At 50.5% G+C, this 22603-nt stretch overlaps 3 protein-coding genes across 11 annotated transcripts in view; all 3 read left to right on the forward strand.

Moving 5' to 3' along the window:
* LOC109249533 (class I histocompatibility antigen, Gogo-B*0101 alpha chain-like) overlaps positions 1–22603 on the forward strand; it is a 283631-nt gene that overhangs the window by 107651 nt on the left and 153377 nt on the right. The gene's annotated exons all lie outside the window — the stretch shown is intronic.
* CCHCR1 (coiled-coil alpha-helical rod protein 1) lies at positions 48–18661 on the forward strand. 9 transcript variants are annotated; one of them, XM_019420001.2, is made up of 19 exons: positions 48–168; positions 1171–1302; positions 1385–1595; positions 3322–3625; positions 6024–6187; positions 6290–6425; positions 6641–6751; positions 6948–7097; positions 7701–7811; positions 7902–8008; positions 10720–10832; positions 11005–11050; positions 11191–11327; positions 11450–11638; positions 11739–11840; positions 13559–13710; positions 13824–13995; positions 14241–14386; positions 18560–18661. In XM_019420001.2, the coding sequence occupies exons 2-18, from the start codon at positions 1287–1289 to the stop codon at positions 14351–14353; spliced, it is 2334 nt and encodes a 777-aa protein (XP_019275546.1). In that variant the 5' UTR covers positions 48–168; positions 1171–1286; the 3' UTR covers positions 14354–14386; positions 18560–18661. The 9 variants fall into 9 exon arrangements, 6 of the variants coding, with proteins under 6 accessions (XP_019275546.1, XP_019275547.1, XP_053761242.1 ...); XM_019420002.2 differs by having other exon boundaries at positions 50–168; positions 1236–1302; XM_053905267.1 differs by lacking the exon at positions 48–168 and adding an exon at positions 253–271 and having other exon boundaries at positions 1236–1302.
* On the forward strand, positions 17227–19273 carry PSORS1C2 (psoriasis susceptibility 1 candidate 2). The gene is made up of 2 exons (XM_019420005.2): positions 17227–17358; positions 18560–19273. The coding sequence occupies exons 1-2, from the start codon at positions 17304–17306 to the stop codon at positions 18913–18915; spliced, it is 411 nt and encodes a 136-aa protein (XP_019275550.1). The 5' UTR covers positions 17227–17303; the 3' UTR covers positions 18916–19273.

The following is a 22603-nucleotide window of genomic DNA, read 5'->3' on the forward strand; positions in this document are numbered from 1 at the left end:
TACTGCGCCTGCGCGCATCTCTTTCTCTCCTCCTTCCTGGGTGAAACCGGATTTTAGAGCCGCCCGCCAAACATCCCGCTTTGCGCAGGCGCAGTCAGAGGCGGAGGCCGCGCCCAGGAGCGAGGTGTAGGGGGTGTGGCTAAAGGGCAGAGGAGGCTCTCGCGCTGGGTAAGGGACGTTCAGGAAGTGTCAGTTGGGGGCGGGAGGGGGTCGAGAGGGGGTATGGGGGTGGGTTCAGGGGTCTACAGGGGAAGAGGGGTACAGGGACCAGGTAAAGGAACAGATGAGGTGGCCCGAATGGCCTTAGAGTTCAGGGTCCAGGAGGGTAGACTCGGATATCTGTAGGAGAGGCGGGGGGGGGGGGGGGGGGGGGGAGAGGGGGAGGGGATGGGGTGGAGCGAGAACTGAGAACCTGCTAGAGTGCAGGGAAGCAAGTGGGAGATGAGGGGGGAGTAAGGGATCGGAATAATGCCTTCAAGAAAAAATCCGATTAGGCTGTAGCGAGGGTGATAGGAATCCCAGATTGGGAGAAAATAGGTGAATTCTGGTGGGAGGGTGGGGAGACCTTGAAGAGACCTCTCTTGTGCTCTAGGACTCTGGAAAGAGGAGGGTAGGTGGCAGGAATGGCTGCAAAGGGCATAGTAGAGAGAAACTAAGGAAAGTTGATAGAAGGATTTGGGTGAGATGTCAGGAAGCTGGTTTTTCTGCCAAGGGATCTAGGCTGGCTGGATTCCCAGGGGACCTGGAGAGTGTCCTGCCCTACACGTGGTCACATTCATCTGGGGCCAGGCCTTGGGCCAGTGCTTTAATAGGGAAGGACCGGGCGTCATGGCTTGGTGGTGTCTGGATGGGCTTCCTGAAGGCCTTGCTGAGCCATGGAGAGAACTCTGGAGATTGGGCTCACAGCTCCTGCACTGCATACCTCCTTCCTCACCTCCGACCAGGAACAGCAGAGACTGTAGGAACTTAAGGAGGAGGGTAAAGGCTCTGCCCAGAATTCTAAGAGTATGAGTAAAGCCTAAGAGCTCTTTCTCAACCTGTCTCAGTTAATTCCCTCTACCTGATGGTTATTGCCATAGTTCTATCAGGAGCCAGGTTGGGTCAAGCAAGTGATCTTCGGGTATTTCCTACTTGGGAAGTTACTAAAGGATTATGATTTTGTTATTGTAGGGCTTTCTCTTTGGAAGGTGGCCTGAAAATTGATCTGGGGTGTCCTTGTTTCTCCTGTTGTCCAGGAAAACATAGATGACTGGACACAGAATCTAGAGACTTCAAGTAATGTGGAGATGTTTCGACCTTCAGGTCAGTGGGACCAGGCAAGGGGACTGATGATTGTCTCTCCCTCGGAAACTGACCATTTTTGTCATTGTGTGTGATTCCTCAGGTTCCACTGGGCTGATTCCCCCATCCCACTTCCAAGCTCGTCCCCTTCCAACTCTATCAAGAATGGCTCCCACCTGGGTCTCAGACATTCCCCTGGTCCAACCCCCAGCCCATCAAGATGTCTCAGAGAGGCGGCCAGACCAGAGACCTCAAATGATAATGTGGGAACAGGATGTTTCTGGCAATGTGCAGGAGCCAGGGCGGAGAGGCAGGTAGGGATTCATTGTTGCTCTTTCCCTGGGTTTTCTTGCCAGTGAGCTGCCTTTTTTTTTTTTTTTTTTTTTTTTTTTTTTTTAATGTTTATTTTTGAGAGAGAGAGAGAGAGAGAAGCGGGGGAGGGGCAGAGAGAGAGGGAGACAGAATCCGAAGCAGGCTCCAGGCTCTGAGAGGTCAGCACAGAGCCCGACGTGGGGCTCCAGCTCATGAACCTCGAGATCATGACCTGAGCCAAAGTTGGATGTTCAACCGCCTAAGCTACCCAGGCGCCCCTCTGCTGACCCTTCTTCACTGAAATAGATTCCTTACCCTGTTGCAGCCCTTAGTTCCATAATTTGTGCATTTTTGTATAAGCAGTTACTGGAGCTTATAATGCATAAATAACAAGGCAATGTGCTGGATGGGGATAGCAAAAATGAATGAGATACTGATATCAATGAACTAAAAATCCTAAGGGAAGAGGTAGATTGACCAACAACCGACGGTATGTAATGAGCATAATATGAGGCAAGACAAAGAAGTGCAAAGTAGGAGTATAGATAGACTGTTCTATGGTAGTATGCATTTATTCTGATGGAGTGCTTGCCATTAGAGCCGGACATGCTATTTGTCAATGTTATGTCTGTAAAAATTCTGATTCTTGTTCTTGATGTTTCATGTGTGTCTTTTCCCAAATGTACTGGAATGTCATTCTACCATTTTGCTCTGGAGTGGGATTGCAGGTGGGTCCACCTTGGACCCTGTTCAAGAGGAAGGAGCATGATGACAAAAGAGGAACACTGGAGTGGGGGTCAGGAGACAGAGACTGCTGCTAGTTTGGCTACCAACTAGGGTCCTTTGGCCAGTCACTTAATGTCTCTAGGCTATAGATCCCTGCCAGTTTGTTTGTTTATTTGTTTTTAATGTTTATTGATTTTTGAGAGAGAGAGAGGAATGTGTGTGCAAGCTAGAGAGGGGCAGAGAGAGAGGGAGACAGAAAGTCCAAAGCAGACTCTGCGTTGTCAGTGCAAAGCCCAACATGGGGCTCAAATCCACAAACCATGAGATCATGACCCGAGCTGCAGTCGGACACTCAACCGACTGAACCACCCAGGTGCCCTGATCCCCGTCATTTTGAAAGAAAAATCCTGTGGTTCTGGGCCTCAGTGAAGGAGTTGCATCAAGAGCCATGTTAACATAAGCTGGTTTAAACTTTACAAGATACCAGTAGACTATGTAATTTATCAATGTGCTATCAACTCCTCATATGGTATATCTAACGCTCAATAAATGCTTTTAACTAATGCCTGGTCTCACTCTATTGATACTGGAAGCCATGACCTCTCTTCCTCTGAAACTTCCTCAAACTTTTCCTTGCTCTTAAATCAGAATTCAAAAATCTCTGGGTGTCTTCCAGCCTCTCCATTTCAAAATGTGTGTCCTGATGATGTGTGCATTTGATGTTTAATGCATCTGCCTGTACATAGCTCTCTCAACAGAGGTCATATTCCATGATCTCAGCTAGCCTTTAGGTCCTGTGAGCCCTGATAGTGGACCTAATCTGCTTAGTAGGAGCATGATAAATGACAACAGTGATGGAAGTGCAGATATCTCCATGGCCCAACTTCATCCCCCTCATCTCCACACACAGGGCAGAGGGACCCTCTTCTGTCTCCATTTGTCCCCTTGGCCACCCTCCCAGCACCAGAGACAGGTCTCACTTGTGCTAACCTGTCTTTGAAGGTCTGTGGAGCTAGAGGGGTCACAGGCCTTGAGCCAGCAGGCTGAGCTGATCTGTCGGCAGCTGCGAGAGCTGCGGCGACTTGAGGAGGAGGTCCTAGTCCTGCGGGAGACTTCGTTGCAGCAGAAGATGAGGCTGGAGGCCCAGGCCATGGAGCTGGAGGCTCTGGCTCGGGCGGAGAAGGCTGGCCGAGCTGAGGCTGAGGGCCTGCGTGCTGCCTTGGCTGGGGCTGAGGTTGTCCGGAAGAACCTGGAAGAGGGGAGCCAGCGGGACCTGGAGGAGGTTAAGAGGCTGCACCAAGAGCAGGTGAATGTGGGGATGAGAAGGGTTCAGTTTCACAATGGTGAATGGGGCAAAAGCTTCCCAGCAAACAGCAGTTTTCGCAGATCAGGCCCTGTGAGCAGTGGAGTGATGAGATGTTCGGTGAGGGCGAGAGAGCAGATGATCTGGAAAGAGGGATTTGGCTGTTTTGGTCTTTATCCAGATTTCACTTTTCCCCCAAGACTCAGGTGACCTCCACCACCTGAAGCCCTCCTTCCCCTTCCACTAGGAGGTAGTTTGTCTTTCTACTTCACTCCAGGTAACCACTTCATGTGGGAGCATTGTGGGGGTGGTGAGGAGGGTGGGAGAGGGGTCTTAAGGTGGACTGGGGAGGGGAGATGATTCAGTCAGCAAGCCTTGCTCAGTGTTTACTCTTTGCCATCTCTGAGATAGGAGCCGGGACTCTGGGGAGGGCAAATTAGCCTGAGTCCTTGTGGGTGAGGCTGACAGCCTAGTGGGGGACATGCACATTCAATGCCTAATTCAATCCTAATTCATTCTTTGCAACTGGGAGAAATGCCATGCAGGAGAAGGACAAGGGAGCCCTAATATGGTCTGGGGGGTTAGGGAAGACCACCCTAACCAGTAGACATGCTAAGAAATGAAACCATGGGTGAATCTCATTTTTTTTTAAATATAATTTATTGTCATCCATTTTTTTTTTAAGATTTTATTTTTTTAAATAATCTCTACACCCATCATGGGGCTTGAATTTATAACCCCAAGACTAAGAGTCACATGCTCTACCTACTAAGCCAGCCAGGCACCCCTGGGTGAATTCCTTCATAACCTCAGATTGGGGAAGCCTTTCTACCTATGAATCCAAATCCAGAGCCATTAAAAGACTGATACATTGGCTTTGTAATATTAAATTTAGAAATTACAAAATTAAAGAGTATATACAGTTCATATCACAGGAAAAGGCTAATGTCCCTCATATGCCTAGAAATTGACAAGGGAAGGGTAGCAATCTAGCCAGAAAATGGACAAAGGAGATAGTTCAAAGAAAAATATAAATGGCCTTTAGATTTATGAAGAATGCTTCATGATAAATTGTCATTTGTGCTAAATAGGAGTTGGCTGGTTAGCTGGCACATGGGGAGGTGATGGGAGCTGGGCAACATTGGTAGCATGGGGGATATGAGGAGGCCAGAGGGGCTTGAGTGCTGGAGATAAGAGAGGCCCTGGATGGTGTGTGGACAGTGAGGCCTCGGGGCCTGTTCAGAACTTTGTACTTTACCTTGAGAGCAATGCGCAACTGTTGAAAAGTTTTCAATAGGGAAATGACATGATCAGATTTGTATTTTATGTCTAAAAAGACCAGTTTTATGGGGCACCTGGCTGGCTCATTTGGTAGAGCATGCGACTCTTGATCTTGGGGTTGTGACTTTAAACCCTAGGTCCAGTGTAGAGCGTACTTAAAAATAAATAAAATAAGAAGACCAGCTTTGTGATTTACGTCCAAAATGATCACTTCATGGTATGGACATAGGGCTGGAGGGGGCAGAGTCCTTTCCAACAGGGTGTGGCAGAGAGCTGTGTGGAAGCAAGATCATTCCAGATGATGAATAGGTGGTAGGATGGAGCGGGTGGTAGGGGGCCTAGGGAGGCCTTCTGAGCAGGTGACATCGCCTGAGGTCTGAAGAGTTGGGGGAAGCCAAGCCTCAGGCAGACTCCGCTGTGGGAAAGAGCTGGTTTGTTAGTGCAGAAGGGAGGGCATTGTGGCTGGAGCAGAGTGGGCAGTGGAGAGCGGTAGAAGCTGAGCTCAGAGACGTGGGCAGAGGCCACGGTAGGTCAGGCTTCACAGGCTGAGGGCAGAAGATGGGTTTTGTTGTCTGTGCCATGATAAGCCGCTGAAGGCTTTTTTGTTCTTTATGTTTATTTTTGAGAGAGACAGACAGACAGAGCGCGAGTAGGGGAGGGGCAGAGAAAAGGAGACAAAATCTGAAGCAGGCTCCAGGCTCTCAGCACCAAGCTGGACATAGGGCTCGAACCCAGGAACCATGAGATAATGACTTGAACTTAAGTCAGCTGCTTAACCGACTGAGCTACCCAGGCATTCCAAGCCACCAAAAGCTTTCAAAGACTGGTCAGGAGTGTGTTGCTGTTGTACAAGCCAGAGATGAGGGTGGCTTGCTAAGGTTAGTGGCAGTGGAGACAGAAGTGAAGGGGGGAGACTGGCAGGAACTGCTGATGGATTGGAAGGTAGATGGAGGACAATGAGGACTGTCTCCATTTTGCCATATGCAGTTGGGTGATTTGCTGGGTTGTGGTCTAAGGTCACAGAAGGTAGGGGTGAAGAGACAGGGCCTGAGCAGGAGTGGATTTACCAAGTCCAGATGTAGTGAGCTGGCTCCTGCTGTGCCCTCTCTTCTCTCCACAGCTCTCCTCTTTGACGCAGGCTCATCAGGAGGCTCTTTCTAGTTTGACCAACAAAGCTGAGGGCTTGGAGAAATCTCTGAATAGTCTGGAAACCAGGAGGGCAGGGGAAGCCAAGGAGCTGGCTGTGGCCCAGAAGGAGGCTGAGCTGCTGCAGAAGCAGCTGAGGTAAAGGGGGGGGTGGACTTAAGGGGGACCTGGTGGTTGGTGGGTGTGGTGGGTCTCCAGGGTGCCTCACCGATTGCTGCCTTATTCTGACCCCAACCCTAGCAAGACCCAAGAAGATTTGGAAGCACAGGTGACCTTGGTTGAGAATTTAAGGAGATATGTGGGGGAGCAAGTCCCTCCTGAGGTTCAAAGCCAGACCTGGGAATCAGAGCGACAGGAGCTTCTAGAAACTGTGCAAGTGAGTGAGTACAGGGTGCCTCTGTGTGGGGGCTGGACGTGGGGTGGGAGGGCTCAGGGATCAGATCCTGGGACAGGAGTGGCCCCCTGAAGAAGAGCACAGTGCCCAGGAGCGAAGGCAGTGCTGTCGAGGGGCAGCGTGCTGCCTGCTGCATGAGGGCCTGTGTGGAGGTTCTACAGAGGCGGTGGCTCTTGCCCTCCCTCTCCCATACGCAGCACTTGCAGGAGGACCGGGATGGCCTGCACACCACAGTGGAGCTGCTGCAGGTGCGTGTGCAAAGCCTCATGCACATCCTTGCCATGCAGGAGGAGGAGCTGGCCAGGAAGGTAGGCCCCTGGTGGCTCTCTGTGTGTGGGAGGCGTTCGCATGCTGCCAGAACCTCCTGGGATCTTCTTTTCTGTGAACACTTCTTGCTGTGACTCTTGTTGCTTGGTCGGGCCAGACAAAACAAAACGACACCCCACCCCCTTCCTCTGCCCCCCCCCCAGGAACCCACACTTCCACCCTTCCTCCACCCTGCAGGTTCAACCTTCAGATTCCCTGGAGCCTGAATTCACTAGGAAGTGCCAGTCCCTGCTGAAGCGCTGGCGCGACAAAGTGTTTGCCCTCATGGTACAGCTGAAGGCCCAGGAGCTGGAGCACAGAGGATGCATGGAGCAGCTGAAGGGACAGGTTGCTTGACTCCCGCTCTCTTTCTCTCCATATTCCCCCTCCCCCCCCTCCCCCCCCCAACCCCTGGCTCCTTACATGAGGGATGCTACTTGTCCAGCAAAGATTTATTGAGTGGCTACCATGTGCTGGGAACATAGCCCTGAACAGAGACAAGTACTACTGTCAGGGAGCTTGCATTCTGGAGCAGGGACCCACAACAGGCAAGCACACAATTAGATGATGTCAAAGAATTATGTGTGCTTTAAAGAAAAATGTAAAAGATAAGTGACGGAAAGAGACCATGGCGTCAGCCGGCTTTAGGTAGGATGGTCAGGAATGGCTTTTCGGAGGAGGTGACGATGCCCAAGGATGGCGGCATGGGCAGTGGCAGTGAGTCTTTGTGGGTATGTCACAGGTGGTTCCTCAAGGGGTGGGGGGAGGGGGGGACACATGGAACATGCTTCTGAAAGGAAACCTGGACTCAGACTCCATTCTCAGGAACCCAGGCTCATCTCCCTGCATGATGTTCTCCCAGAGACTTTGGCACCAGCCCCTTCATTCCCAGTGCCCCCCTCCAGCTTTCCGCTCCAGCTGTGCCCTGTCCCGCATCCTCTCCTCCCACAGGTGGCAGAGCTCCAGGAAAGAGTTGTGGCCCAGAGCCAGGAGCAGGCCATCCTGCAGCGCTCCCTGCAGGACAAGGCCGCAGAGGTGGAGGTGGAGCGGATGGGCGCCAAGGTCTGTGTCTGAGACAGGCGGAGGCTGAGGGAGGTCAGGGATGTCCCCGGAGTTGGGAGGGGACCCCTCTTTTCACTGTATCCTTCCCAGGCCCTGCAGATAGAGCTGAACCGAGCTCAGGAGGCCCAGCGCCGGAGGCAGCAGCACACGGCCACAGCTGAGGAGCAGCTGAAGCTTGTGGCCAATTCTGTCAGCAGGTATCTGGGGTGGAGGGTGGGTGGAGTAGCATTTCTGCTTCCCCAGCTTCCTGGGCACCTTGGAGGTTAAGAGTTTCAGGCAAGAGGGGCTGGAGAGCTGGCCATTGGAGGATGCAGGGCTAAAGGTGTGTAGCCCTGGAAAAGTCCCTGTGCTGGTTTTCCCCTGGGGCAGCCTGCTCCACATTCATCAAAGGTCACTTGTTATGACTCCTGTGCACGTTTGGCTGGAGGCGAGGCCATGCTTCCTCCTGTAGTTCAGTTCCCCTGGGAGGATCTCCACCTTCAGAGTTGTTTGAGGATGGGGAGTGTGGATACTCCATCTTTCTTTCTTTAAAATTTTATGCCCTGTTTAGTTCGAACCACGTTTTAGTCTATTTTATTTTTTTAATTTTTAACATTTGTTTATTTTTGAGAGAGAGACAGAGAGAGAAGCAGAGAGAGAGAGGGAGGGAGACACAGAATTCGAAGCAGACTCCAGGCTCTCAGTTGCGGATGCGGGGCTCGAACCCACAAACTGTGGGATCATGACCTGAGTGGAAGTCAGGCACTTAACTGACTGAGCCACCCAGGTGCCCCTCTATTTATTTTAAAGCTGCACACCTACTGGCTTATTTGATATTCCATCTGAAATGTATGCCGGTTTCCTTTTCAATCAATTGCAAGTCTGTGTCTCTCATACCAACTTCCTAGGATTTTGCTTCTTGACTCTTGTTTTATAACCTTTAGAAAGACCTCTAAAGGAGAAACATACTTTCTTTGTGTGGGTAACAGCCCCTCCTCAGCTTTGGACTTTGGGATACTGAGGTGGCTCTCACAGTGCTCCTGGCACAGTGCCTAGCTTGTCATCTACACTCTGTAAATGTTTACCATTACCATGAGGCTGTTCTGAATGGATCACGTAAGAATATTGGTGTAGCAAATACCTTCTATTGGATTTGTACCTGGGGGGCTAATTTCACTTAAAAATTATGAAAAACTTCCACTTTGCATGGGATTGGAGAGACTAGTTATAACGAACCACCCCAGATTCAACTCCCTGCATGGGCCTCCTGTCCCCAGGAGAGCGGGAAGGTATGCTGTACACAGGGTTTTACTTTGGCATCAGGACATCACTGAAATGGTTGTTGCTAATGATTGGTTGCCAAAAAGTCCACGAGGCTTAAAACAACCTCGCTCAGATTATTGCCAGGTTTGTTAGATAGTCTCTAGATGGCCTGGAGACCTTGTCAGAAAATGGCTTTAAGGGGCACGTGGATAGCTCAGTTGGTTAAGCCTCCGACTCTTGGTTTCTGCTCAGGTCATGATCTCACGGTTGAGTTCGAGCCTCGCATCAAGCTCTCCACTGACAGTGCGGAGCCTCCTTGGGATTCTCTTTCCCTCTCTCTCTCTGCCCCCCCCCCCCAATAAAGTAAATAAAAACTTGAAAAAAATGGCTTTAATAAGAGCCACAGGAGGTGTTGGAAGCATCTGCTCACACCATTTTTTAGATAACTGATCTCTGCTGTGCTGCTAGGAATATAACTGTCAGCCTTTGTCATTCATTTATTTTCCAATTGGTACACTTGGACTCTCCTGGAGTATTCCACCCCTGCCCTGAGATGCAGGTCCTCCTCCCAGCGGGGGCTGTGTAGGCTTCTCAGCTTTCGTGCACCACGCTGGTCCTGCTTTGGGCACAGCCAGCTGATAAAGCATGGGTATCTGGCCTTCACTGGTATCAAGGAATTGTTGGAGAGAATAGCTTTGATCTCTAATGCATACCAGTGATCAAAAACTAGGTTATGAGAAATAAACCTTGCAGGTTGCTTGAAAAGATACACAGTCAGGTAATGCTTTCTTGGGGTGAGGGCCCCTTAGAAAACTGATGGAAGTTATGTACTCTGTTTCTTAGGACAAGTGCACCTAAATGCTGTATACCCAGATGTAGCATACAATACCAGATTACCAAAGCCAGGGGACATGTTAGGTGCCTGCAGGCAAAAAAGTCCAAATCAGCTAGAGATGAGGCAGCTTTATGGCACTCGTTGTAGCCTGTGTGAATCATTTGTACTGAACTCTACTGTGTATATGGGCTCTGGGTCCAGATGAGGTATGTGACCCCATGAAGCTCATTCTTGCTCATTACTGCAAGGCTCTTGTTAAAGACACTGATTGCGAGGAGCCAAATGAGAGGCTTACTGTAGGTTTGGGGACCAAGCATAGCTGTGCTGTCCTTATGAGAAAGGGGATCATTTTTTTTAATGTTTATTTATTTATTTTGAGAGAGAGAGTGTTGAGCAGTGGAGAGGGGCAGAGAGAGGGAGAGAGAGGATCCCAAGCAGGGCTCTGCATTGTCAGCGCAGAGCCCGATGAGAGGCTCGAACTCACGAACCACAAAATCATGACCTGAGCCGAGATCAAGAGTCAGACACTTAACCAACTGAGCCACCCAGGCGCGCACTCCTCAACTGGATCATTTTTATCTAACATACACCAAAGGACTTAGGCTCTCGGGTTTTCTTCCTTATTTGGCTGAGGAGCTCAGACGTGACTGGCGGGACAAAGAGTTGGTGCTCCAGCCCTGGCTTCAGCTTCTCTTTTCCCTGCTATGTTCTGCCCTTCCCTGCTCCCCGCATGTTAAGCAGTAGAGGATAGAAGTTGTCCCTACAGGTCACATCAAGTCCTTTTGGGAATGAGGTGGGGTTGAAGTGTTGCTAACCTCATGTCTTCCTCAGCTTCCAGACCTGGCTCCAGAGCACCGTGGCTGACATGGAACGGGCCACCACACGGCTTCCCAGCCTCAGCAGCCGAGTCAGCTATGCCGTCCGCAGAGTCCACACCGTTCAGGGTAGGTAGGGCAACTGCCAGACCCACTGTAGCCTTCTTCCCCCATCTTTCTCATCCCACACCCGTCCCCCTGCCTACATGCCACCAGTCCCTGAATCTCTTCCCCTTACTCCCCTCTTCCCTTTTTTCCTCCTCGAACTCCTCTCTGTTGTTCTCTGCCTTTTCTCCTCCAGGCCTGATGGCTCGAAAACTGGCCCTTGTTCAGCTGCGCCAGGAGAGGTGAAGTTTAGGGCACTTTGAGGTGGATGGGAGGGAGTTAAGGTGTTGTTTGCTGGGACCCCAAACAGTGAGGACTGAGGAGGGATGGGGGCTTAGGGATCAGGCTGGGTGATTTCCCCTCTTTCTCTTCCCTGCCCCAGCTGCCCCCAACCCCCACCGGCCACAGATGTGAGCCTTGAGTTGGAGCAGCTGCGGGAAGAACGGAACCGCCTGGACACAGAACTGCAGCTGAGTGCCCATATCATCCAGCGGGAGGTGGGCCAGGCCCGGGAGCAAGGTACTCTTGGTCCTGGAGTCCCTGGGCTGAAGCACAGGCCTGAATTGGGTGCCTTGTGGGTGGAGAGGAGGGAAGAGCTGGGGCCTGGCAAGGGGAGGCCTGTGAGTGCCGCCTCTTCCCAGGGGAGGCGGAGCGGCAGCAGCTGAGCAAGGTCGCCCAGCAGCTGGAGCAGGAGCTGCAGCGGACCCAGGAGTCCCTGGCTAGTGTGGGGCTGCAGCTGGAAGCGGCTCGCCAGGGCCAGCAGGAGAGCACACAGGAGGCTGCCAGTCTCCGACAGGAACTGACCCAGCAGCAGGAGATCTATGGGCAAGGTGTGCCGGAGGGGAAATGGGTTTACCCTGGAGGACTGGGGGGAGCGGAGAACCAAGGCTCCCCCTGTCACACCCGATTTGCACCTCCCCACCCCCCCAGCTCTGCAAGAGAAGGTGGCTGAAGTGGAAACTAGGCTTCGGGAACAGCTCTTAGAAACAGAGAGGAGATTGAATGAGGCTCGGAGGGAGCATGGCAAGGCAGGTGAGATTTGCTGGGATGCACATGGGCTTCTGGGGAGATTCAGGAAGTGTTGGACATAGGTTTTTTAAAAGCTGTTTTGGCAGTATGCAAATAATGAAGTTATCAAGAAATGGCACAAATTCTCAGGTGGTGAACACACTCAGGTAGCCAGTGCCCGTATCAAGCACTGGCATGTGACCAGCCCCGAGCCTCCTAAGCCCCTCCCAGCCACTCCCCTTCACAAAGGCAACACCCATCCCAACCTCATACCAACAGTTACCCCCAATTTTTTTTTCCCATAACACAATATGCATTTATTCTCTCACAGCCCTGGAAGTGAGAAGCTAGAATTCTGAACTCAAGATGCACACAGGGTTGGTTCCTACTAGAGGCTCTGAGGGACAATCTGTTTTATGATCCTCTCCTGCCTTGTGGCAGTTGCTGGCAGTCTTTGGTGTGTAGGCACATCATTCCATTCTCTGTCTCCATCTTTACATGGTGTTCTTTCCTGTGTGTGTCTACCCCCAACATTTTTTTTTTTCAAGTGTTTTATTTATTTTTTTTTTTGCAAATTTGTTTTTGTTTTTTTATGTTTATTTATTTTTGAGAGAGACATAGCTCGAGTGGAGGAGGGATGGGGGTGGGGTGTGGAGAGAAAGAGAGAGAATCCCCAGCAAGCTCCAAGCTGGCAGTGCAGAGCCTGAGACAGGGCTCAAACTCAATGAAACTGTGAGATCATGACCTGAGCCAAAACTAAGAGTTGGACGCTTAACTGACTGAGCCACCCAGGAGCCCCTCAAAGATTTTGTTTTTAAGTAGTCCGCACCTAACATGGGGCTTGAACTCAAAAACCCAAGATCAAGAGTCATGCTCTACCTACTAAGCCAGCCAGGAGCCTCCCCCCAACTTTTTATTAGGAAAAAGTTCAAATACCTACACAAGTTATGAGTCACATAATGCCCACTTGTATACCTCTAACTAGATGTTAACAGTTAATTATTATCTTTTTCAATTAAAAAAAATGTTTATTTTGAGAGATAGCAGGGGAGGAACTGAGAGAGAGGGAGAGAGAGAATCCCAAGAAGGCTCCATGCTCATCAAGGAGCCGAACGTGGGGCTTCATCTCACTGCTGTAAGATCACAACTTGAGCCAATATCAAGAGTTGGATGCTTAGCTAACTGAGCCACCTAGGTGCCCCAAGATTTTATTTTTTAGGTAACCTCTACACCCAATGTGGGGCTTGAACCGATCATCAAGAGTCACACGTTCTGCCACCTGAGCCAGCCAGGTGCCCAGCAGTTCCTAATCGTTTGCTACATTTTCTCTATCCATATATACACATACACTGATACATGCATTTTTTGGGGAATCATTTAAAATAAGTCACAAACATTATGACCATTCAGCTGCATCTCCTACAAGGAGGAAAATTTCCTACATAACCTCAATATGATTGTCACATTAAGAACATTAATTGCACAAAATCTAATATCCAGTTCATATTCAGATTTCCCCTAAGTTCAGGGATGGGGAAGGTACTTTGGGTTCACAGGACCATAGGGTCGTGGAGCATTAGCCACCAGACAGAAGAGACAGTCCTAGAGCATAAATGGCTTCCCTGAGCCATAGAGCTGGGGGCCCGGTGTTCCTGCCCATCATTCCAGTACTATTCTCATGGTGCCTCTTTGCCTCTGGGCTGCCCCACACCTGTGCCCTCTGTGCCCTGGCTTCCACATAGTGGTCTCCCTGCGCCAGATGCAGCGCAAAGCCACCCGGGAAAAGGAACGGAACCAGGAGCTCAGGCGCCTGCAAGATGAGGCCCGGAAGGAGGAGGGGCTGCGGCTGACCCAACGCCTGCAGGAGCTAGAAAGGGACAAGAACCTTATGCTGGTAGGGGATGGCAGAGACCAGGGCCCTTCTTGAGCTGGTGGGGGAGCAGAGGTGTAGAAGAAGGAGGCTCGGCTCTGCCTGGGCTTGGTGGCGTTTAACCCTCTCCTTCCCAGGCCACCTTGCAGCAGGAGGGTCTCCTCTCCCGTTACAAGCAGCAGCGACTGTTGGCAGTTCTTCCTTCCCTGCTGGATAAGGGGAAATCTGTGGAGTCCGGCCCCAGGGCCCCAGGGTCTTCAGCACCTGTGCCTCCAGCAGTAGCACCCACCAGCAGAGAGTCCATAAAAGGTAATGGTCCATGTAGGAAGGGACACATGAGGGGGACTTTAGCAGTCTTTCCTCCAGACACTCTTAACGCATGAGCATTGTTCTCCATGACCCTTGGAGGCCCAACAACCTCTCTTATCCATGCCTATCTTGGGCCAGAGAACCCTCTCCCTCATAACTCTCCCATCCGATGCCCTGTTCTCTGCGCGGTAGTTGCAACAGCCTTCTCTCGGTGGGCTCCTATCCCTTGGGGTCTTCTTTCCCAGGATCGCTCTCTGTCCTGCTCGATGATCTGCAGGGCCTGAGTGAGGCCATCTCCAAAGAGGAAGCTGTTTCTCAAGGAGACAACCAGAACTATCCTCCTCCAGTCTGCCTCTGAGCAGCGGGCACTCTGAGCAGCAGGGGGCTCAAGGTGGGCGGGGAGGATCTTGGAGAAGTGGGGTGGGGTAGGGAGGTCAGCCAGCTGCCCTCGTGGACACGAGCTACCAAGATGTCTGTGAATTCTTCTGTAGCACAATAAAGATGAATACAGTAGGAGCCATGTTGTCTCTGGGAATGGAAGGGAATTCTCCCAGCAGCCATTGCTTTCCGGAAAATGTGAGGAGTCCCTCACAGCTATTTCTCTAGGTGGTGCCTTTTTCAAAACCCCTTTTCCTGGGCTGCTTGGGAAGTTTTTTGAGAAGCTCCAGGTTTTCTTTATTCTCAACTTTTTTTTTTTTAATTTTTTAATGTTTATTTATTTTTGAGAGAGGGAGACAGAGTGCAAGCGGGGGAGGGGCAGAGAGAGAGAGGGAGACACAGAATCGGAAGCAGGCTCCAGGCTCAGAGCTGTCAGCACAGACCCCTATGTGGGGCTCGAACTCACGGACCGTGAAATCATGACCTGAGCCTAAGTCAGATGCTTAACCGACTGAGCCACCCAGGCGCCCCTCAACTTTTGTTTTAAAACTCTTTACCTCTTGGGGTGCCTGGGTGGCTCAGTCGGTTTAGCGTCTGACACTTGGTTTCGGCTCAGGTCATGATCTCACAGTTTCTGAGTTCCAGCCCCACTTCACCCTCTCTACTGTCAGCACAGAGCCTGCTTCAGATCCTCTGTCCCTCTCTCTCTCTGCCCCTCCCCCACTTGCACTCTCTCTAGAAAAAGAAAAAAACCCAACTCTTTACCTCTGGAAGATAATCACTGTCAGGAATGAGGAATATAAGACATCACTCATTTGACAGGAATCTCAGAGCTAAGGCGGTGTCGTTGTTCAGAGGCTGCAGTGATGGCTTGATGGGTGGGTCCCTGCTCCCACAGCACTGACATCAGGGTAGGGGGGACAGATGATGGACAAGTACCTAAGTGGGCAAAGCAGCATTGCCATGAAGAGAAGACACATACAGTGATGTGATAGAACCTGACTGGGGAGAGACAGCTAGATGAGGGGACAAGAAAGGCCTTGAGGAGATGTGTGGAGACCTGCTTTGCTGCGGAAAGCAAGCAGAGGAGCCACACCGGCAGGACTCCAGAAGAGTCCTGCGGAGGACAGACAAGCACAGAGGCCGAGTGGGAAGGGAGGACCTGGTAGAGGGGATTTTATCTAAGTCAGTAGGAAGCCCTTGGGGTAATTTAAAGCTGGGAAGCAGCCACACAATTAGGCTGATTTTTTTGTTGTTGTTGATGTTTAATTTTGAGAAAGAACATGAACGGGGTGGAGGGGCAGAGAGAGAGGAGGACAGAGGATCCGAAGCAGGCTCCTTGCTGACAGCAGCAAGCCTGATGTGGGACTTGAACTCACGAACCAGGAGATCATGACCTGAGCCAAAGTCGGACATTCAACCCAGGAGCCCCTAGGGTGACATTTTTTTTTTAATTGTTTTTTCTTAATGTTTTTATTTTTGAGACAGAGAGAGACAGAGCATGAGCAGGGGAGGGGCAGAGACAGAGGGAGACACAGAATCCGAAGCAGGCTCCAGGCTCTGAGCCATCAGCACAGAGCCTGATGCGGGGCTTGAACTCACAGACTGTGAGATCATGACCTGAGCCGAAGTCGGACGCTCAACCGACTGAGCCACCCAGGCGCCCCTAGGGTGACATTTTTAAGAGTTAGTTTGGCTGGCTGTGGAGGACGGGGTTTGGGTGCGGGGAGGGATGAAGAGTGGGGGCTAGGAGGGTACTGGGGGCTGGGGAGAGATGGGCTCCAGAATGGGGAGGTGGGTTGGGCTTGGCTTGGGGAGTGTTGGGGGGGAAGGAGCAGAATGAAGGGTTCAAAGTGACACCGCTGTCCCTCACTAGGAGGCAGCAGATGAGGTGGGGAATAGCCTGGGCAGGAAGGGTGTTCTGTTTGGAAGGCTTTCTGAGAAGCTCACTAGACCTTCAGACCAGAGGAGGCTTTCCTGAGGAAGAGGTTCTAAGGGGGTCTCTGAGAGACTTCGACAAGACTTGGACCAAGGCTTAAAGGTCCCAGGCAGTGGGGGGCCACAGAGAGCTGGCACCAAGGACCAGGGAAGCAGTCACAGGGGCCGGTGAGCAGGGTTCCAGAGAGAGGAGGAAGAGGCTGAGATGACTGGGGAAGCAGAGGCAGGTCCCTCCTAAGGCTCTGGGCTGTGACTGATGGAGCCTGCTCTGGGGTGGGGAGAAGGAGTCAGAATGTCCTCATACTTCTCACCTGCCATCACCCCAGTTGGCTTCTGGATGAAATTCTTCAGATGTCACTGCTTGGGAGGGCCCCTGGGTGTCTGATGAAGGCACATGCTGGAAAGCAGTCTAGAGGGGAGTGGAAGTTCCAAGGGTAAAACTGAGTCCCAAGGGGGAGGCTCGGGGTGCTGGCTGAGACCATCCCCGCTGCATCCTGTGTGTTTAAACAGGAGCAACTCTCCCTGCTCCTCCCTGAGCGTCCTGCCTCCCAGCCCCTGTAATTATACTGCTTCCCCACGCAAGGCTTGCTCCCATTTCTTGGCTTCCAATGGCTCCAAGGGATGAAAGGTAGAAGTCCTTGTGATTACGGAGTTGAGAGCTGGGTATTGATTGCTTCAGGGTGTGTAGGGAGGAGGATGTGAAAACAAAGGTGGGGTGACCAAGGTCTAGATCATTGATAGAGCTGGGGTGGCTGGGTCCCAAAATGAGGGGGGGGACTAAAATGAGGGACGCCACCGTCAGAGGTTACACATCAGCCATGGCCTTCCAAACGGGTTTGACCAGTTAGGTTCTGATGGGATTCCTTGTGTCACTGGGCTGGCCCCTCCCCAGAGATTGGACACCTCCTCTCCCGCCTCCCCTATAAAGTCTCTTGGGGTTCCCAGGCACCTAGACTCAGCCCACCCCCAACTTTGGGGGCCAGGAGATAGACATGATGTTCAACTGGAAGCTACTGGGAATCCTGGTCCTTTACCTGTATGCCGTAGGTAAGCCAGGAGTGCAACCTGGGTTGTTGGAAGATGGTCAAGTGAGGTGAGGGTGAATTAGATGCATAGGGATGGAGGAGATTCTGGGTATTCACGTGAGGAGAAGAGTTAAGAGGTTGAAGGTGATGTAACTCAGTGTTTTTACTGGTTCAGGTGTAGGTCCATGTGGCAATTTCAATCAGAATCCAGTTGTATAGGCAAGTATTCTTCACAGCTGAGGACTGTGTGAAAGAGGGTGGGTGTCACTGCAGAGGCTGGGATCTGGGTGCCACATGGGCCCAAGGTGTAAATGGCTTTGGAGGTACAGACCAGCACAGAGACCGTGCTATTGGGGGTCCCAGCCAGGGTGGATGGAGCTTATATCAGGTCCTGTCAATTTAAAGTTGGTCAAGTTAGAGGTGCTTGAGTGGCTTAGTCAGCTGGGTGTCCGACTCTTGATTTCAGCTCAGGTCATGATCTTATGGTTCATGAGATTGAGCCCTGCACTGGGCTCAGCACTGAGTGTAGAGCTTACTTAAGATTTTCTCTCTCTCAAAAAAGAAAGAAAGTTGGTCAAGTTAATGATACCAGATAGGGTTCTTATGTCATTTTAAGATCAAAGATACACTTTGTAAATGTGTAAAGTTTCTTTGAGAGTTACTTTTTAAAATTTATTTTCTTTTTCTTTTTTAATTTTTTTAAAAATGCTCTTTTTTGAGAGAGAGAGAGAGCACAAGCCGGGCAGAGAGGAGCTGAAGCGGGCTCCGTGCTGACAGCAGAGAGCCCGATTTGGGCCTTGAACTTGCAAGTCATGAGATCATGACCTGAGCCAAAGTTGGATGCTCAACTGACTGAACCACCCAGGTGCCCTCCCCCCTTTTTAAAGTTTATTTATTTTGAGAGAGAGAGAGAGAGAGCAGGGAGGGGCAGAGAGAGGGAGAGAAAGAGAGAATCCCAAGCAGGCTCTGCACTGTCAGTGGAGAGCCTGATGCAGGGCTCAAAGGCACCAACCCTGAGATTATGACTGGAACCAAAATCAAGAGTCAGATGTTCAACCGACTGAGCCACCTAGGCACCCCGAGTGAGTTAACTTTTGAGATGTGTTTGTGGTGTCAGCTCAGGGTGTGGTCATCTCAGAGATGCTATGCCTTCTGAGTCTCTAGCTGGGGGAGGAGGGATCTGGCCCTCATCACCTTTTACCTTTCTCCTTCCACCTCCACAGGCATCTCAGGCAACGGAGACCACCCCTCTCACCCACCCACAGAGGCTGGAGAAGAGGATGGGTCCCCAACATTGCCTCAGGGCCCCCCAATCCCTGGTGACCCTTGGCCAGGGGCACCCCCTCTCTTTGAGGACCCTCCACCTCCTGGCCCCAGTCGTCCCTGGAGAGACCTGCCTGAATCTGGAGTCTGGCCTCCTGAGCCCCCAAGAACCGATCCCCCTCAACCTCCCCGGCCTGATGATCCCTGGCCAGCAGGACCCCAGCCTCCAGAAAACCCCTGGCCACCTGCTCCTGAAGTGGACCATGGATCTCAAGAGGAGCCAGATCTTGACCCACCCCGGGAAGAATACAGATAGAGGGATTCCCCAGAGGCATCTCAGTGCCCTCCAAGCCCACCTGAACCCTTCTGATTCCCCTTCAGTTCTCCCCAATTTATCCTCCATTTCTTTCCTCATTCTTTCAATTAATTCTGAATTCTCAGTATTTCCTGTCCACTTTTGAGTTCCGCCCACATTTCCCCACCAGTTTTCTCTGACAACTGAAGCATACACCCCTACCTCATGTCCAGTCCTCCCCCAGTACTTGCTTCCCAACTTCCTCTTTCCCACACTGTGTTTTCTGCTGCCGCCTGGTGGCCTACAGCTGCAAACTATCAGGAGACCAAAACGGCGCTTCCATGAAATGGAAAAATAAAAAAAACCCATGTTTTCTTAATTTTGAATCTAGGCTGCTTCTTTGCCAATGATTAGGTCTTTGAATATTGAAATGCCTTCCTCAGAGCACAAACCTACAGAGATCTGGAAGTAATATGAGTTCCTGGCTTGCCCATAATTATGCATAAGGATGTGGAACTCAGCAGAAGGAAGTTGGAAATGTAACTATCAGAATTACAAGGGCATTCAGACCCACATTTCTCCCATTCTGGAACCCCTATTTTGGAGAATGAGAAACCAAGTTACGTCTCGTTTTAATAGCTCATGGCTTGCACACCCCTGGCTGAACATGAAAACTTTCCCAGGGGCATGTGGGCAGGACTAAGTTCTAAGGGGATCAATTTCCAGAAGTATATGTACCCCTTCCAAAAATGAATCTGCCTGATGACTGTACCATGTTTTCATTTTCCACTGGTGTCCAATAACAAACCACCCTTCTCCCTCTGGACAGAGAAAAGCCAAGCTCTCTTGCTCACCTTGAACTGGAGGAGAGTGCTCTTCCTGGAGCTAGCAAACAAAAATCAGTGGGGAATAGAAACCAGCCCTTTCCATCTCATTAAGAGATGCATCTTTTTTTTTTTTTAATTTTTTTTAACATTTATTCATTTTTGAGACAGAGAGAGACAGAGCATGAACGGGGGAAGGTCAGAGAGAGAGGGAGACACAGAATCTGAAACAGGCTCCAGGCTCTGAGCTGTCAGCACAGAGCCCGACGCAGGGCTCAAACTCACAGACCGCGAGATCATGACCTGAGCTGAAGTCGGACGTCCAACCGACTGAGCCACCCAGGCACCCCAAGAGATGCATCTTAAATAAAAGCTTATTCTGTTTAATCATCGTCAATATTTGTAGTTTTGACCAACTGTGTCTTGTAATAATTGTAGTTATAAATCCACTGCAGCATAACTGTTCGTAACACAGTCTTGTGGTCACAGAAAATAAATTTCAATTTATATACATATTTTTGTTACAGAGATATATGAAAAGACTTCCCCCCAAATACAATAAAATACAAAAAAAGCAATACAATGAAAATATATTTCATTAGGATAAAACTAGGAAGAGTGGAATGGAAAAAACTAAACAAAAATAAGTTAAATTTGCTGACTGGTTAAAAGGCTTGCTCACTTATTAAAAGGGTGTTGTAGATATGAAAATGTTACAGCATTTCATCTGAATACAGTTTTTTTTTTTTTTAATGTTTTTATTTATTTTTGAGACAGAAACAGAGCATGAGCTGGGGAGGGGCAGAGAGAGAGGGAGACACAGAATCTGAAGCAGGCTCCAGGCTCTGAGCTGTCAGCCCAGAGCCTGACTCCCGGCTCAAACTCACAGACTGTGAGATCATGACCTGAGCTGAAGTCGGACGCTTAACCCACTGAGCCACCCAGGCGCCCCCATCTGAATATAGTTTGAAAGAGTGATGTGATTTTTAACAGGTAAGTATATACAATTCCCTGGAAAGTATACCCTTTACAATATTCAAATTTAAGATTAAAAATGTTAACTGTTCACTTAAAAACGTGTAAAGCATACATAATTTTTAAAAACTTCGTTAAGGGAGTGTTTACGCTGGAAAGTTAAAAAGGCAGGAGCCAAGGGATCTCAATGGCCTAATGCCAATCAGGTGGCTTACCAGGGTTGGGCGCTGAAGAGGGGCTAAAAGAAATTGTGCATGACCTTAAAATTCACACTTGAGATCAAATTTGTTTACACGGCAACCCCCCCGCCCCCCATCAAAACCGGTATGTGACCAGTTTGGGAAAAAAACCAAAAAACCAAAAAACCCACCTAATTTTAGTTTAGAAAGAATCCTAGAACACGTAATAATTGTAGGGGTGAGCCTAGAATTTAATAGTTTCCAGTGTGGACTAGGTTCACGAGATTCAGTCATTATCTTATACCTTAATATGTCCATCAATGCCAGGTGCCATGGGGGAATATAGAAAATAAAAACAAACAGTTCCCACTCTCCGGAAGCTTAAAATTAAGCCGGGGAAGAAAGGATTTGTATGAAAAGTTAAATAACAATGTCACAGACAGGATGCGAGTAACTAAATAATTATATGAGTAAGCACCAAATAGCCTCGCCAATAAACGCCGTGAGTCCAGAAGGGAGTCACGGGGAGCTGGAATAGTCAGAGGAGGCTTCCTGGAAGAAGGCACGCGCGCGGGGGAAGGGCAGGTCGCCGGGCTGCGGGCCGCGCTGGGGAGAATGTGGGTAGGGGCGGCTCCAGCGAAGGCGCAGGCGCAAACTTACCCGACGCCCAAGCCCTGCAGGACCCGCCCCTGCTCACCGGTGCTCTGGCAGTCCCCGCCTCCTGCCTTTTTGGTGCGGCTCCCAGTGTCTGGAAAGGGTTTCCTGTCTCCAGCCGGTGGTATTTCTCTTCAATGACGCCGCGCCCCACTCACCTGCGCCCCACTCACCTGCGCCCCCTCCCCTGCGCTACCGCGGTCTGCGGCGCAACAGTGCGTGGAACAAAACTCAGAGGACAAGGATTTATTTCCGCCTGCCCTCCGCTCCTAGGCCTCGAGCCTCTTGGGGGCAGAGACGGCCCTGCACATTTCTGTGGGATCGCTTTACCATTTTGGTGCCTGTGCCTCCCAGTGTGCTGTCACTTTCAGCAGCCTCGCCTAGGGCTCCCACCGCTGGGACACTGGCGTGCTGGAAGAACCTGTGTTTCTCCCTCGCATCCTCGCTGCCCCCACCTCTCTCCCAACCTTTGAAGGATGACCGATAAATGTGGGGGTATCGACACGCTAGCCCTTTGAGCCCGGTTGCCTTTCATGACACATTGCCTGGGCTCCTTCGCACTAACTCACTCCTCCTCGTTCCTCCTCCACCCTCACCTTAAAAAAAAAAAAAAAAGTCCTCTTGAATCTTTGTCTCAGGATCTACTTCTGGGCATCCCAGCGTGGGTCGCAAAGTATGGTTTGCTGCAAACCACTGCGACTACTTATGACTTCATGTGCTGTATGAGCACTGTTGCCAAATGCTCTGCAGATTAAGCTCTCACCTAATTTGCACAGTAACCGCATCCTTACCACCATTTTGGATCCAGAGAGGTACTGTGACTCATACAGGAAAAGACAAATGGCAAAACTGGGATTTGAACTCAGGTCTATCTACTAAGCCAATGTCTCCGATTTTTTTTTTTTTTTAGGTTGTTATCATTTATTTTTTTTATTTTGAGAGTGCGAGAGAGCGAGGAAGGGGCAGAGAGAAAGGGAGAGAGAGAATCCCAAGCAGGCTCCACACTGTCAGCGCAGAGTCCAATGTGGGGGGAAGGCTCAAACCCATAAACTGAGATCATGACCCGAGCCAAGATCA

Source organism: Panthera pardus, unplaced genomic scaffold (assembly GCF_024362965.1).
Source record: "Panthera pardus isolate Hobbes unplaced genomic scaffold, ASM2436296v1 HiC_scaffold_17, whole genome shotgun sequence".
Lineage (NCBI taxonomy): Eukaryota > Metazoa > Chordata > Mammalia > Carnivora > Felidae > Panthera > Panthera pardus.